This window comes from Elgaria multicarinata, chromosome 2 (assembly GCF_023053635.1).
Source record: "Elgaria multicarinata webbii isolate HBS135686 ecotype San Diego chromosome 2, rElgMul1.1.pri, whole genome shotgun sequence".
Taxonomy (NCBI): Eukaryota; Metazoa; Chordata; class Lepidosauria; order Squamata; family Anguidae; genus Elgaria; species Elgaria multicarinata.
In genome coordinates, this window is record NC_086172.1 from 13231716 (window position 1) to 13246059 (window position 14344).

Sequence of the window (14344 nt, forward strand, 5' to 3'; positions counted from 1 at the left end):
GTGGCCATTTTGAAGTTTTTATCTTGAAAAATGATAGAGATATTGGGATTTCTGAAAATGGGGTGGTGGATTTTTACATATTCACCAAAAATCACTGAATACTCGGATTTGCTTCAAACTGGCCATGAATATGGATACATGAATAAGCTCTCATGGTGCCAATTTTGAGGTTTCTAACATGAAAAGTAAAAAAGTTGTAGGCGTTTGATTTTCAATGCAAGTCTATGGGGGCGGGAAACATGGAGCTCCGATTCAGATCCGGAGCTGTGGAGCGGAGCGGAGCGGAGCGGACCATAGGCAGAATGGCATGGGGTGGAGCAGACCCTACCCGGAAGTTGCGGATCGGGACCCGGAGCGGATCGGGGGGTTCGTGCACAGCCCTAATAGAAATGTAATTAGTTACTCTTCTGAAGCCACATTTTGGCGTGGTATTGTGGCATTTATCTCATCCAGAAATGCAGCTCTCTCTATATGCTGGACAAAGCTGTCTTTACTTATTTGCATCTCAAATTAGCCTATTCCCTTTCCTGATCCCCTCTAGTTAACTGTTGCATTACTGCAGTAGCTCTTCATTCAGTGCTCTTTGACCTCATGCTACTTTGGCACGACACATATTATCATGGGGCTGTTTTGGATCAGTGGATGATGATTAGCTAATGATTAATAAAACTTGGAATAGAATAGAACACCAGAAAGATAGCATGAGTTCTGCTTCATAATCTGCATTAAAAGGATAAAAGAAGCTAGCACAAGGTACGCAAGGGGGTCCTTCCATTGATGACATTTTTGTGAACAGAGTGATGGCTTTTGTTTTTCATCAGCCTGGGAGCTTGGCTGTATGGCTTCTCTCTTTGCTTACCATCTTCACCTTCATTGAAAGTAAGAAGCTGCTAGTGCTACCTCAAGATGGAAGTCACTGGCTCAGCATGTCTGCTGTCGTGCAAAAGCTCAGCGAACGAGGTCATGAGATAACAGTGGTGGCACCAGAAATTAATTTGCTCTTAAAAGGATCGAAATATTACAAGCAGAAAACATATGCTGTGCCATACACACAGGTGGATCTTGATGCTGGATTTCAGAAGTTTGCAAGAAACCTATTCCATAAGGTTTCTTTTCCTTACACAATTCTTCAAGAGTATCGGAACAACATGTATGTAATAAATATGTTTTTTGACAATTGTGACAGCCTTCTGAAGAATGCAGAACTCATAAGGTACCTGGAAGACCACCAATTTGATGCACTTTTTACAGATCCAGCTTTGCCATGTGGAGTCATCCTAGCTGAATATCTTTCCATCCCTTCTGTATACTTCTTTCGTGGATTCCCATGCAATTTAGAGCATGCAATTTGTAAGTCTCCAAACCCAGTTTCCTATATCCCAAGATGCTATACCAAGTACACAGACCAAATGACTTTCATTCAACGTGTGGTTAATCTGTTCGTTAATTCTGTAGAGACGTCACTTTTTAAGACTCTATATAACAAATATCAGGATATTGCTTCAGAGTTTCTACAGCGAGATGTTCACTTACCAACACTTTACAGAAATGGTTCAATCTGGCTTTTGCGTTATGACTTTATCTTTGAGTATCCGAGGCCTCTCATGCCCAACATGGTCTTTATAGGAGGCATAAACTGTGAAGAAGGGAAAGTCCTGCCTGTGGTATGTCCATTAATTTTCATTGTAAAATGTTAATTAAATTGGGAAAGGAAGTGTTACATCTGTGTTATCACCATAAGGAATGCAAATGACATCCAAATAATATTACCAAAAATATGAAAAGGTTTAGAAGAAGTCATTACACCACTGATAGATGCCAGGTGTCGATGAGAATGGTCTGAAAATACTAAATGAGGTTTCTATTTGTGAACATATCAAAGTCTGAATGGGAGACTATATGGAAACCAATCTGCATTGCTCTAAGAGCTCCATCACACAGGGGTTAACACGCTCCCTACCTCACTTCTCCACCTGTGTTTTCCTTCCTCAGGTTACTTCCTCTTTCAAGAAGACGAAGTGCCCAACAAGCACAAGGCCCATTGAGTCCGCTGTTCTAATGGCGCTGCTTCTCCTGCACACAGCAGGAGAGAGCAGCAATTCCGAGTTTAAGAAAATATCGGACTTAACGAGGGTTTTTTTTGTCGTGCAAGGAAGGCCAGAAGGGGTGGAAGGGCGCGCGGGAGGTAGATGACGTCATGTGAGGGACCTGAGCAAACTCCGTGAGTGCCCAGTAACGAGCTTGCGATAAAACGCGTGTCGGATGGAGCTTTAAGAGGTTGCAATCTGATATCCCCTTAATTAGGAGTAAGCCCCACTAAACTCAAAAAGATTTAAAGGAGCTAATGGGAATCATTTAAAACTCAATGGAAATAGACATGTATAGGGGTATAGAGGTTAGAGTAAGAACAGGATATAAACATAACATAAATGTTGCTTGTATAAAATACAGCTAAATTAAATAAATGTGCTTACGTCAAGCTTCAGTAATGGTTCTGCTTGTCTACCATCCAAATGTTTTCACTTCTTGCAGCTTTTCAGTTTCTATTGCCTCAGACCTCCTGCTAGAATTACTGGGGGAATGAATTTGGGTTGAATAGTATGGATTTATCACAACAAATCTGAGTTTCGGGTGGATATTCTGAAATCTGTCGTGCCCTCACTGAATTCACTTACATATCACAGTTAAATTAATGAGTATTACCCAATCTAGTCTACGTTGTAGTGGTATTGTGTCCTTTTTGAATTTGAACACTTTAACCTCAAACTATCACCATCCTTGTGAACAAAACAAGCTTGTGTCTGACAGCGTTATGCAGCATAAGTGCAACTAAATTAAGGCAGCCACCTTGCTCCCTTAATTGTAGAAAAGCCATTTTTATTACCATTTAAATCTCCCCCCCTTTTTTAAATCAGTTTCTCTGTTAACTTCTTTTCACTCACTCAGGCATTAAGCTTTCTCCTTTTCTCTCCCTATGCCATCGCATTCCGTTCCTTCTCTCTCTGCGCACACTGGCTAGATCTACACCAAGCAGGATATAACACTATGAAAGCGGCATGATAGCGGGATATGGCATGTGTCCATGGGCCCCCACAGTTGTCAGTGCACTTCAATACCGCTATAAAGCAGTCGTGTGGCTCCTGCCTCTTATATATACCGCTTTCATATATCCTGCTTGGTCTGTGAACCCATTCTTTCGGAACCAGCCAGAACTCTAAAGGAGCTATCCAAGCACCCAGGAGAAAAGCCCATTCCCATACATGTTCAAGTATTTCCTGATGGATTTGTGGTCAGAGCTGTCCCTGGCCCAGTCTACATCTGTGTAACCTACCAGTTCTGGATTGCTACTAGCTGGCACTTTTATTTTAAAGCCATAGTCCCTTTCAGATATCTAGCCACTCTTAACAGTGACCCAAGCCTTAGCTAGATGGGGCGAAATCCTGGGGCCATCCCTGGGATCATCCCTGTACGTTCACATGACACACAGGGGATCCCAGGATCAGGGAGGGATGACCCCCCCCCTTGCCCTAGAATCTCACCCTACCGTTTGAGCCTGGTTTTTCCATGGTTCTGGGCTGAGACCGAGACAGCAAAATGTGTGGCCGGGCATTGTGGTTTGTCCCGGTTCCTCGCAGTTCATTGTGAGGAGCTGGGATCCGCGCACTGGGCACAGAGCTCCTCAGGATCACTGTGCCCATGTGGGGTGGGGTGGAGGGAATGGGCACAGTGATCCTTACATTTTGCGCACGAGCACTCGTGTGCATCTTCCCTTTAAGAAAAAACCAAAATGGCGGGCACGACGCCTCTACCTCTGAGATCATCGCACGCTGCATGTGAACAGAGGGGGAGATCTCACAATAAAAATATCACGAGATTTTCACCCCTCCGTCCCGCTAGACTGGTAGGTCTAGCTAAGGCCCCAGATTCTTCCACAGGTGAGCTGTTTTTTGTTTTGTTTTTTCTACTGAAGGTTCTTACAGCAGTTGCTATGTTTTGGTCAGATAGTAATGGTTAAGGATAGGAGTTTTGTTGTTGTTGTTGTTGTTGTGTATTTGCTATTGTTTCGCAAATGTTCACTTTCATCTGCCTTCTTGAGGAAGTCTGTTTCCACAGGTGTTGCTATGGTGCGAGTTCTTTGAGTCCTAATATCTCCAAAAGTTTAATAATCTTTTTCTGTTGACTTACAAGATAGGAACTGCCTGTTCTCTTTCAATCTGAATGCCTAAATAATAAGTTGCATTTATTAATTTGTTTATTTCCACTTCCTTGTTTACAATTCTTGCATAGTCCTCAGCTCTTTGTGTTATCACAATTTGATCATCTACATATATTATTATTATTATTATTATTATTATTATTATTATATTTATTTGTATCCTGCCTTTTGTCCAATGCTGGGCCTCAAGGCGGCCTTACAAAGTTTAAAACATACATTGGGGGTGGGGAACAAAACCATAAACTTTTAAAATACACAACAAAATTATAAGACATTAACATAGATGGAGGGCCAGATTATTCTCCAAAGGCCTGCTGGAACAAACAAGTTTTAGCCTGCTTCCGAAAGCCCATCAAGGAGGGAGCCAGCCTAGCTTCCCCGGGAAGAGAGTTCCAGAGCACTGGAGCAGCCACCGAGAAGGCCCTCTCCCATGTTTTATTTTATTTTATTTTATTTATTACATTTTTATACCGCCCAATAGCCGAAGCTCTCTGGGCGGTTCACAAAAATTAAACCCACAAAAAACATCCAACAGGTTAAAAACACAATTACGAAATACAGTATAAAAAGCGCAACCAGGATAAAACCACACAGCAAAGTCGATTATAAGATTAAAATACAGAATTAAAACAGTAAAATTTAAATTTAAGTTAAAATTAAGTGTTAAAATACTGAGTGAATAAAAAGGTCTTCAGCTGGCGACGAAAGCAGTACAGTGTAGGCGCCAGGCGGACCTCTCTGGGGAGCTCGTTCCACAACCGGGGTGCCACAGCGGAGAAAGCCCTCCTCCTAGTAGCCACCTGCCTCACTTCCTTTGGCAGGGGCTCACGGAGAAGGCCCCCTGTAGATGATCTTAAGGTCCGGGTAGGTACATATGGGAGGAGGCGTTCCTTCAGATAACCTGGCCCCAAACCATTTAGGGCTTTAAATGTCAATACCAGCACTTTGAATTGGGCCCGGACCTGGACTGGCAGCCAATGAAGCTGGAAAAGGACTGGCATAATGTGATCTCGTCGGCCAGTCCCTGTTAGTAAACGGGCTGCCCTATTTTGTACCAGCTGAAGCTTCCAGACCGTTTTCAAAGGCAGCCCCACGTATAACGCATTGCAGTAATCCAAGCGAGAGGTTATCAGAGCATGGATAACTGTAGCTAGGCTATCTCTGTCCAGATAAGGGCGTAGTTGGTATATCAACCTAAGCTGATAAAAGGTGCTCTTTGCCACTGAGTTCACCTGTGCCTCAAGTGACAGTTCTGGATCCAAGAGCACCCCCAAACTACGGACCCAATCCTTTAGGGAGAGTGCAACCCCATCCAGGACAGGGCAAACATCACCTCGCCAGACAGATGAACCACCCGCTAACAGTACCTCTGTCTTGTCTGGATTGAGTCTCAGTTTGTTAGCCCTCATCCAGTCCATTATCGTGCTCAGGCGCTGGTTCAGAACAGTCACTGCCTCACCTGGGTTTGATGAAAAGGAAAGGTAGAGCTGGGTATCATCTGCATATTGATGCCGTCCACGTCTCCGGATAACCTCCCCTAGCGGCTTCATGAATATGTTAAACAGCATAGGGATAAGATAGAGCCCTGTGGAACCCCATGGCTTAGGAGCCACGGCACAGAGCAATAATCCCCCAGCACCACCTTCTGGAATCGGCCATCCAAGTAGGAGCGGAACCACTGCAACGCAGTACCTCCAACTCCCAGCTCAGACAACCTATCCAGAAGGATACAATGGTCGATGGTATCGAAGGCCGCTGAGAGGTCCAGGAGAACCAACAGGGTCGCACTCCCCCTGTCTCTCTCCTGGCAGAGGTCATCCCACAGGGCAACCAAGGCAGTTTCCGTTCCCAAACCAGGCCTGAAACCCGAATGAAATGGATCTAGATAATCCGTTTCATTCAAGAGTGCCTGGAGTTGTCCTGCAACCACCCGCTCAAGCACCTTGCCCAGGAAGGGGATATTAGCCACCGGCCTGTAGTTGTTAACATCCTCCGGGTCCAGGTTAGGCTTCTTCAGGAGTGGTCTAATCACCGCCTCTTGGTTCCCACCAAGCGCGCCTGTGAAGATGGTGGGACTGAAAGAAGGGCTTCTCCAGAAGATCCTAAAGCACGGGCAGGCTCATAAGGGAGAATACGGTCTTTCAAATGTGGACACAACCCCTTGGGGGCTGAGCATATTGGGAGAGGCCATGTTGTCCTCCTTTTTGGTTTCCAAAATATGGTCACCCTACTTATGACTCCTCAGAAGTGAATGCAGAGCCACAAAAGTTGCACTACTGGGCAGAAGCTCCAACATCTGAGATGGTCCTCCATCCAAGTTTTCTGCACTTAATTAGGGTGACCATATTTTGGAAACCAAAAAGGAGAACAACATGGTCGCCCCCAAGGGGGGGTGTCCAGCACCAAGGGGGTGTGCCCACCCGAACATAGCTTTGGTCACATGTCTGATTTTACAGCAAACATTTAAGACAAATCTGTTCTACATAACATCTTAATGTTAAAATCACTGAAATAAAGAACAAGTGAGAGATTCAATGTATCTGAATTTAACTTCACTCACTCCTACTTTTGTAGGTTTTGCTGTACTTGGAAGCTTTTGCTATACTCTGTGTGTTACATTCTCCCCTTCCCTCAAATATCTTTTCTGACTGTATCTTCACTCATTGCAAGCTGCTGTTGTTGTTAACAGGGTTTGCTACTGGCCGGCCGGATGGCTGGCTTTTTTTAATTTCAATTTTTTTAAAAAAGCTCGTGTATAATTGTCACAAGTTTCTCTACTCTAACATTAGGGTGGGTGTTGTGGCAGTGAACACTACTTTGCCCATTCACACTTCTCACTTATATACATTAGCTTCTCAAGGCTTGTGTGTTGGCACCACTGCGCACACCCAGACTTTGAACTCCTGTCTACTTCCTGCACAAACATGCGACTCTGAGTCCCTCTTCCTAATGCCCTGCGTTTCATGCCAGCACCATGGGGCTAAGTTACAATAGATGTCTCTGGGTTGTCTGTGCAGCATGTTTTAATCAGTTTTATAGTATTTTGTATTCTGTGTTGTTCCATACCTCGATCCAGAGGGAGAGGTGGGTAATAAATATATTATTATTATTATTATTATTATTATTATTATTATTATTATTATTATTAATAGTAATAATAATAATAATAATAATTTCTCCCTTTGTGCCTCCCCATTTCCTTTCTTATGGTACATTTTACTTAGAGAAGTCTGCCTGGTTCTTGTTCTGTATTTTTGGAGCCTGATGCCCTTTTATCGTAACCAGAATGTGGCAGAATTGCATTTCTGGTGTTGGTTCTTGTTGTTTAAGCTAGGGTATAAATTATGGCTATTGTTTTCTCTTTCATTTGCTGTGATTTTACTATTTTCCTTTGTTATTATATACTTTATTAGGGTATGTGACTTCATTAGGACAACTACACTGTTCTTCAGGGACAAAAATGGAGAGGGAGTGAGATAAAGATATTCCTGGCCATGATATAACCCCCAGATTGCAATTTGTAACTGTATTTATTTATTTATTTATTTCATTTCTATACCACCCAATAGCCGAAGCTCTCTGGGCAGTTCACAAAAATTAAAACCATGAAGAGCATAATAAAACAACCAACAATTTAAAAACACAAATACAAAATACAATATAAAAAGCACGACCAGGATAAAACCACACAGCAAAAATTGATATAGGTTAAAATATGAGATTAAAACAGCAGAGTTTAAATTTAAGTTAAATTAGGTGTTAAAATACTGAGAAAATAAAAAGGTCTTCAGCTGGCGACGAAAGGAAAACAATATAGGTGCCAAGTGAACCTCTCTGGGGAGCTCGTTCCACAGCCGGGGTGCCACAGCAGAGAAAGCCCTCCTCCTAGTAGCCACCTGCCTCACTTCTTTCGGCAGGGGCTCACGGAGAAGGACCCCTGTGGATGATCTTAAGGTCCGGGCAGGCACATATGGGAGGAGGCATTCCTTCAAATAATCTGGCCCCAAGCCGTTTAGGGCTTTGAATGTTAATACCAGCACTTTGAATCGGGCCCGGACCTGGACTAGCAGCCAATGTAGTTGTAGAAGGACTGGCGTGATATGATCTTGTCGGCCAGTCCCTGTTAGTAGGCGGGCTGCCCTGTTTTGTACCAGCCGAAGTTTCCGGACCATTTTCAAAGGCAGCCCCACGTATAATGCATTGCAGTAATCCAAAGGAGAGGTTATCAGAGCATGGATAACTGTAGCTAGGCTATCTCTGTCCAGATAATGAGGCAGTATGTCCAGATATTGAGGCAGTAGCTAAATCTTGTCGATTTTTCCTGTATAATATTGCCAGGATTCGATCATTTTTGTCTGTCTCTTCTGCCAAGACGCTTGTTCATGCACTGGTTATTTCACGGTTGGACTACTGCAACCTTCTTCTCTCTGGCCTTCCTTCTTCTCACATCAGTCCATTGGTTTCTGTTCACCACTCTGCCGCAAAAATCATCTTCTTGGCTCGCCGCTCCGACCATGTTACTCCGCTTCTGAAATCTCTTCATTGGCTTCCAATTCACTTCAGAATCCAATATAAACTTCTCCTGTTAACCTTCAAAGCTTTTCACGGTCTAGCTCCTTCCTATCTCTCCTCTCTCATCTCACACTATTGCCCCGCTCGTGCTCTTCGCTCCTCTGATGCCATGTTTCTCGCCTGCCCAAGGGCCTCTACTTCCCTTGCTCGGCTTCGTCCATTTTCGTCTGCTGCCCCTTACGCCTGGAACGCTCTTCCAGAACATTTGAGAACTACAAGTTCAACCACAGCTTTTAAAGCTCAACTAAAAACTTTTCTTTTTCCTAAAGCTTTTAAAACTTGATGTTGTGCAGACTTCTACTGTTACTTTCTACTGTTAGTTTTTCCCTACCCTGTGCCTGCTTACCCTACCCTGTACCTGTTTGCATTCTCTTCCCCTCCTTATTGTTTTACTATGATTTTATTAGATTGTAAGCCTATGCGGCAGGGTCTTGCTATTTACTGTTTTACTCTGTACAGCACCATGTACATTGATGGTGCTATATAAATAAATAATAATAATAATAATAATAATAATAATAATGGCGTAGTTGGTATATCAGCCTGACCTGATAAAAGGTATTTGAACTGTATTCAAATGAAATGGAGATAGAAGCATTTTGAAGGCTTGTGGAAGCTCAGTTGTGCCTCTTGCAAAACAGCAACACATATTGGCACAAAGGAATAGTGGCTACTGAACCTTTGAAAAAACAAACACTACCTTCAATTCTAATCTATTATTGGCACTAATGGGAAGAACTCACTGTTCCCTTTCGAAAAACAGAGCCAAGAGTAAAGAAAAACATATTACCCCTCATATTAGGGGTATAGCAAAAGCTTCAAAGTACAGCAAAAGCTACAAAAGTAGGAATGAGTGAAGTAAATTTCAGGTACATTGAATGTCTCACTTGTTCTTTATTCCAGTGATTTTAATATTAAGATGTTATGTAGAACAGGTTTGTCTTAATTGAGTGCTGTGAAATCAGACCTGTGACCAAGGCCATGTTTGGGTGGGCACGCCCCCTTAGGTGTTGTACATGTTGGTGGGGACAATCCGTTGGGTACTGTACATGTTGGTGGGCACAACCCCTTGGGGGCTGGGCATGTTGGGGGAGGCCATGTTGTCCTTCTTTTTGGTTTCCAAAATATGGTCACCCTACTTATGACTCTTCAGAAGTGAATGCAGAGCCACAAAAGTTGCACTACTGGGCAGAAGCTCCAACATCTGAGATGGTCCTCCATCCAAGTTTTCTGCACTTAATAACAGTGGAGCGTAGCGGCTCCCATTTCGGTGAGCTGTGAATTCATTCTTTTAGAACCAGCCAGAACTCTAAAGGAGCTATCCAAAAGTTGAACTCAGGAGACAGGTACATGTACATGTACATCCACCGGTGGATTTGTGGTCAGAGCTGTCCCCTGCCAAGTCTAACTCAGTGTAGCCTACCAATTCTGGATTGCTAGTAGCTGGCACTTTCAGTTTAAAGACCACAGTCCTTTTCAGGTATCTAGCCACTCTTAACAGCGACTCAGGCCATGGCTAGACCAGGCCTATATCCCAGGATTGTCCTGGGATCATCCCTGTGCATCCAAATGACACATGGGGTCCCGGCAACAGCCAGGGATGACCCCTCCATTTGCCTGAGATAATCCTTAGGTCTAGCTAAGGCCTCAGTCTCTTTCACTGATGAGCTGCTGTTGGTTTTTCTGCTGAGGATTCCTGCAGCAGTTGCCATGTTTTGGTCAGGTAGTGGTGGTTAAGCATAGGAGTTTACTTATTGCTGTTGTATATTTGCTGTAGATTGGCAAAAGTTCACTTTCATCTGCCTTCTTGAGGAAGTCTGTTTCCATAGGTGTTGCCATGAGTTCTTTGAGTCCTTATATTTCCAAAGGTTCAATAATCTTTTGTCATTGACTTAAAAGATAGGAACTGCCTGTTCTCTTTCAATCTGAATGCCTAAACAATAAGTTGCATTTCTTAATTTGTTTAGTTCCACTTCTTTGTTTACAATTCTTCCATAGTCCTCAGCTCTTCGTGTTATCACAATTTAATCATCTATATACATGACAATCAACATAAAGGCCATGGCTAGACGAGGGGGTTGGAAAGTGATGATCTCGTGATTTTAAGATTGCGAGATCGTCGCCCTCGTCTACATGTGGTGCGTGACCTTGTGGCCGCCATTTTGGATTTATTTTTTAAAGGAAAAGGAACTCACAAGTGCTCGAACAAAAGGTAAAGTAATATTTTTTTTAATAACCTCCCCCTCCCCCCCACCTCCAGTGAGTAACTGTGAGTAACCTCACAGTTACTCACAAGGAGCAGGGACAACCCACAACGCCCAGCCACATGTTCTGCATGTGGAAAAGCGGGGTGGTGGTGGTAAGTAGGGCGATATCCTGGGCCAAGGGAGGGATCACGAGGATGCACAGGGATGATCCCGGGGTGATCCTCGGGATATCGCCTGGTCTAGCCATGGCCTAAATGTCCATTTCTGTGCCTGTTATACATACATGGATCTGCCTCACTTTGTTGAAGCCTTACTCTGTGAGCTATTCATTTCTTTTCTCAATCCTGGCTGATATTTATTATAGATTATATTTATATATTTATTATAACCTTAAATGCCATGTCGAGGTGGGGTGATTCAAAGGGGCTTGCAGCTGGAGAGGGAAGAATTAACCATGTGCAGTATGAACTCCACTAAATCCCGCCCCCACCCCCTAAAAAAGTTGTGCTTAGGGGGGGAAAAGCTTCCATTGGTGCCATTGGAATTTTCATATGTAAATAAGCCTGCATCCCAAATCTTTTAACTGCCATTACATATTCCACATTTGTTTAGTGGAAGTGCTTGAAAGATTTGTAGTAGTAAGGCCCTAAGATCCATAGAGTCACAGGAGAGAATCATTTTAGCTATAGGCAGGAAGTTATGGTGAACTATACTTGATGAAGTCTGCCTAGTACTGTTGTTCTGTAATTTTCAAAAATGTTGGGGGGGGGTTTATTACGAGAATGTGGCAGAATTGTACTTCAGGTGTTACAAAACCTGCAGTCACTGTACATTCTGTCACCAATAAATAATATTATAAGGGCTGAATAGTCTGTCACCAATAAACAATAAGAAGTCTTATAAGGGCTGTATAGACTGTCACCAACAAACTACATCATTCTAGTGAGGTCTGACTTTCATAGACAGCAGCTGTCCAAGTGCTCAGGCCAAGGTCTGTTCTAGCCGCTCTACCTGGGAGCCTTTAAGTGGAGAAGCTGCAGATTGCAAAAGGTACCTTTGGCATGCAAAGTACTTGCTCTACCATGGAGCCATGCCCCCTCTCAAAGGTTAATGATTTAGGATATAAGGGGTTGAGCTTTGTGTGGAGCTTCCAGGACACACTCAGTCTGCAGAGAGAAACAGAGAGATGGCCCTGACGTTCCACTCCCAAGTGTATATTGCGTTTCTAGTGCTTCTCCTGTCTTTTCTGAACTTTGTTTCTGGTGGGAAACTCCTGGTGGTACCTATGGATGGAAGCCATTGGCTTAGCATGCAACCAGTCCTGAACCAGCTCAAGCAGAATGGACATGAGATAGTAGTTGCTGCACCGGAAGTAAACGTGCACATAAAACCATCAGATACTATTTTTACCATGAAGACATATCCAGTGCCCTTCAGCAAGGAACAAATGGATGAACATTTTCAAGAATTTTCAAGTAACGTTTTTCAAGACCTTCCTTTTCTAGTTAGGTTTCGTAGAACATATGAAATAATGAAGAGGACATCTCATCTCTTTCTATCCACTTGTACACACTTGTTATATAACCAAGAGCTGATGAAATCTCTGGAGCAGAGCAAATTTGATGCTCTTTTTACAGATCCTATGACAATTTGTGGCCAGATAGTTGCTGAGTATCTTGGGATCCCTTCTGTATTTTTCTTACGAGGAATCCCATGTAGCTTAGATGCTGAGGCTACGCAGTGTCCAAGGCCTCCTTCCTACGTCCCAAGAATGTTTACTGCAAATACAGATCATATGACGTTTATGCAACGTGTGAAAAATACTCTGTTTGGCATGTCAGAGTTCTTCCTCTGTAGTTTTGTCTACTCTCCTTATTCAAGTCTTGCTTCAGAGTTCCTGCAAAGAGATTTGACAGTCACGAAATTGTTAAGTCACGGATCGGTTTGGCTGATGAGAACAGACTTTGTGGTTGATTATCCCAGACCACTAATGCCTAATATGGTTATAATTGGAGGGATAAACTGTGCTTGGAAGAAGCAATTGTCTCAGGTTTGTAACTCTGGCTATTTTCTAAAAACAAATTAAAAATGAAAAGGGTCACCAGGATGCTTTCCAATCAATTACTACAGTTCAGTGCAGTTATGTGTATTTAAATCAAATGGAAATCAACAGGGCTTACCCCTCCTCTGTTGTCCTGTGGAAATTATCTATTTATCTTTCCAGGAATGTTGTTTCCAGTATTTTAATATTAGAAGGATAATTATGATTTGAAAGTTCGTCTGTCATTTAGTAACAGTCAGGAATAATATAAAAAGGTTTTGTAATAGAGTTTATTTATTTATTTATTTTATTATTGCGTTTATATCCCACCTTTTTTCCACCAAGGAACCCAAGGCGGCGTACATAGTCCTCCTTCTCTCTATTTTATCCTCACAACAACAACAACCCTGTGAGGTAGGTTGGGCTGAGAGTCTGTGACTGGCCCAAAGTCACCCAGTGGGTTTCCATGGCCGAGTGGGGACTAGAACCCGGATCTGCCGACTCCCAGTCCAACACCTTAGCCACAATAGCACACTGGCTCTGAGTGCCATCCTAAAGGATTGGCACCCTTTAAACAGAGGGTTCAGAAATCAGAGCGGTCTGCCCATTCAGGCAAGAGTAAGACACCTTCGGAACGGCATTCCAAGATAGTGGCACCACCACTGAAAAGGCCCTATTTGTCTGTATGCCGCCCTGAGATCTTATTGATATAGGGTGGGATATAAATGTTTTAAATAAATATTCTTGGTTGAGGCAGACACAGGAGGCCTTCATCACATGATTTTAGAGTGCAGGCAGGTTGAGATGGGGCTAGGCTCTCCTTTTCCTAAGTGATGATCTCAGGAATCCTTATAGTAGCTGTGTAAGAAGAGTAATATAATCAACCCCTTCTTGCAGTAGGGGCTGATTCACACTGGCTTTCCTGTGGCCACCCACTCAGTTGACGAGTGAGGTGGGGCTTGAACCAAGGACTTCCTAGCTTCCTAGTTTAAACCAAGGGTGAGGAGGCATCTTTTCCCATTCAGGGCTGAATTCCCTCAAAGGTAAGCTGTGGGAGGCTTCAATGAGGTCTTCATACAGTCACATCTGATGGGCCTTGCAATATCAACTGTTTACAGTGAGATCCCTGATTGGTTGAGAAAATCCTTGGGACTAAAAGCAAAACACAGTAACTAGAAAGAAAACCTGGAGCCAATTTACACCAGCAATTTAGTGTGGAGGAAGAGTAGTTTGACGTCATTTTGACACATGACATTGTCTCCAATCTGCAGCCAAACAGGAGCTTCCCTCTTGAAAAGCCACATTTTC

General features: G+C 43.2%; 1 protein-coding gene across 3 annotated transcripts in view; it reads left to right on the top strand.

Moving 5' to 3' along the window:
- Positions 1 to 14344, top strand: part of LOC134392056 (UDP-glucuronosyltransferase 1-6-like) — a 41772-nt gene that overhangs the window by 5476 nt on the left and 21952 nt on the right. Inside the window, exon 1 of one of the 3 annotated variants that reach the window (XM_063116043.1) lies at positions 706 to 1664. The exons of 1 other annotated variant lie outside the window; for it this stretch is intronic. In XM_063116043.1, coding sequence (XP_062972113.1) covers positions 801 to 1664 — 864 coding nt within the window. In that variant the 5' untranslated portion in view covers positions 706 to 800. Of the gene's footprint in view, positions 1 to 705; positions 1665 to 12151; positions 13046 to 14344 lie in introns of those variants that run through there. One more of the 3 variants, XM_063116044.1, reaches the window with a different exon arrangement.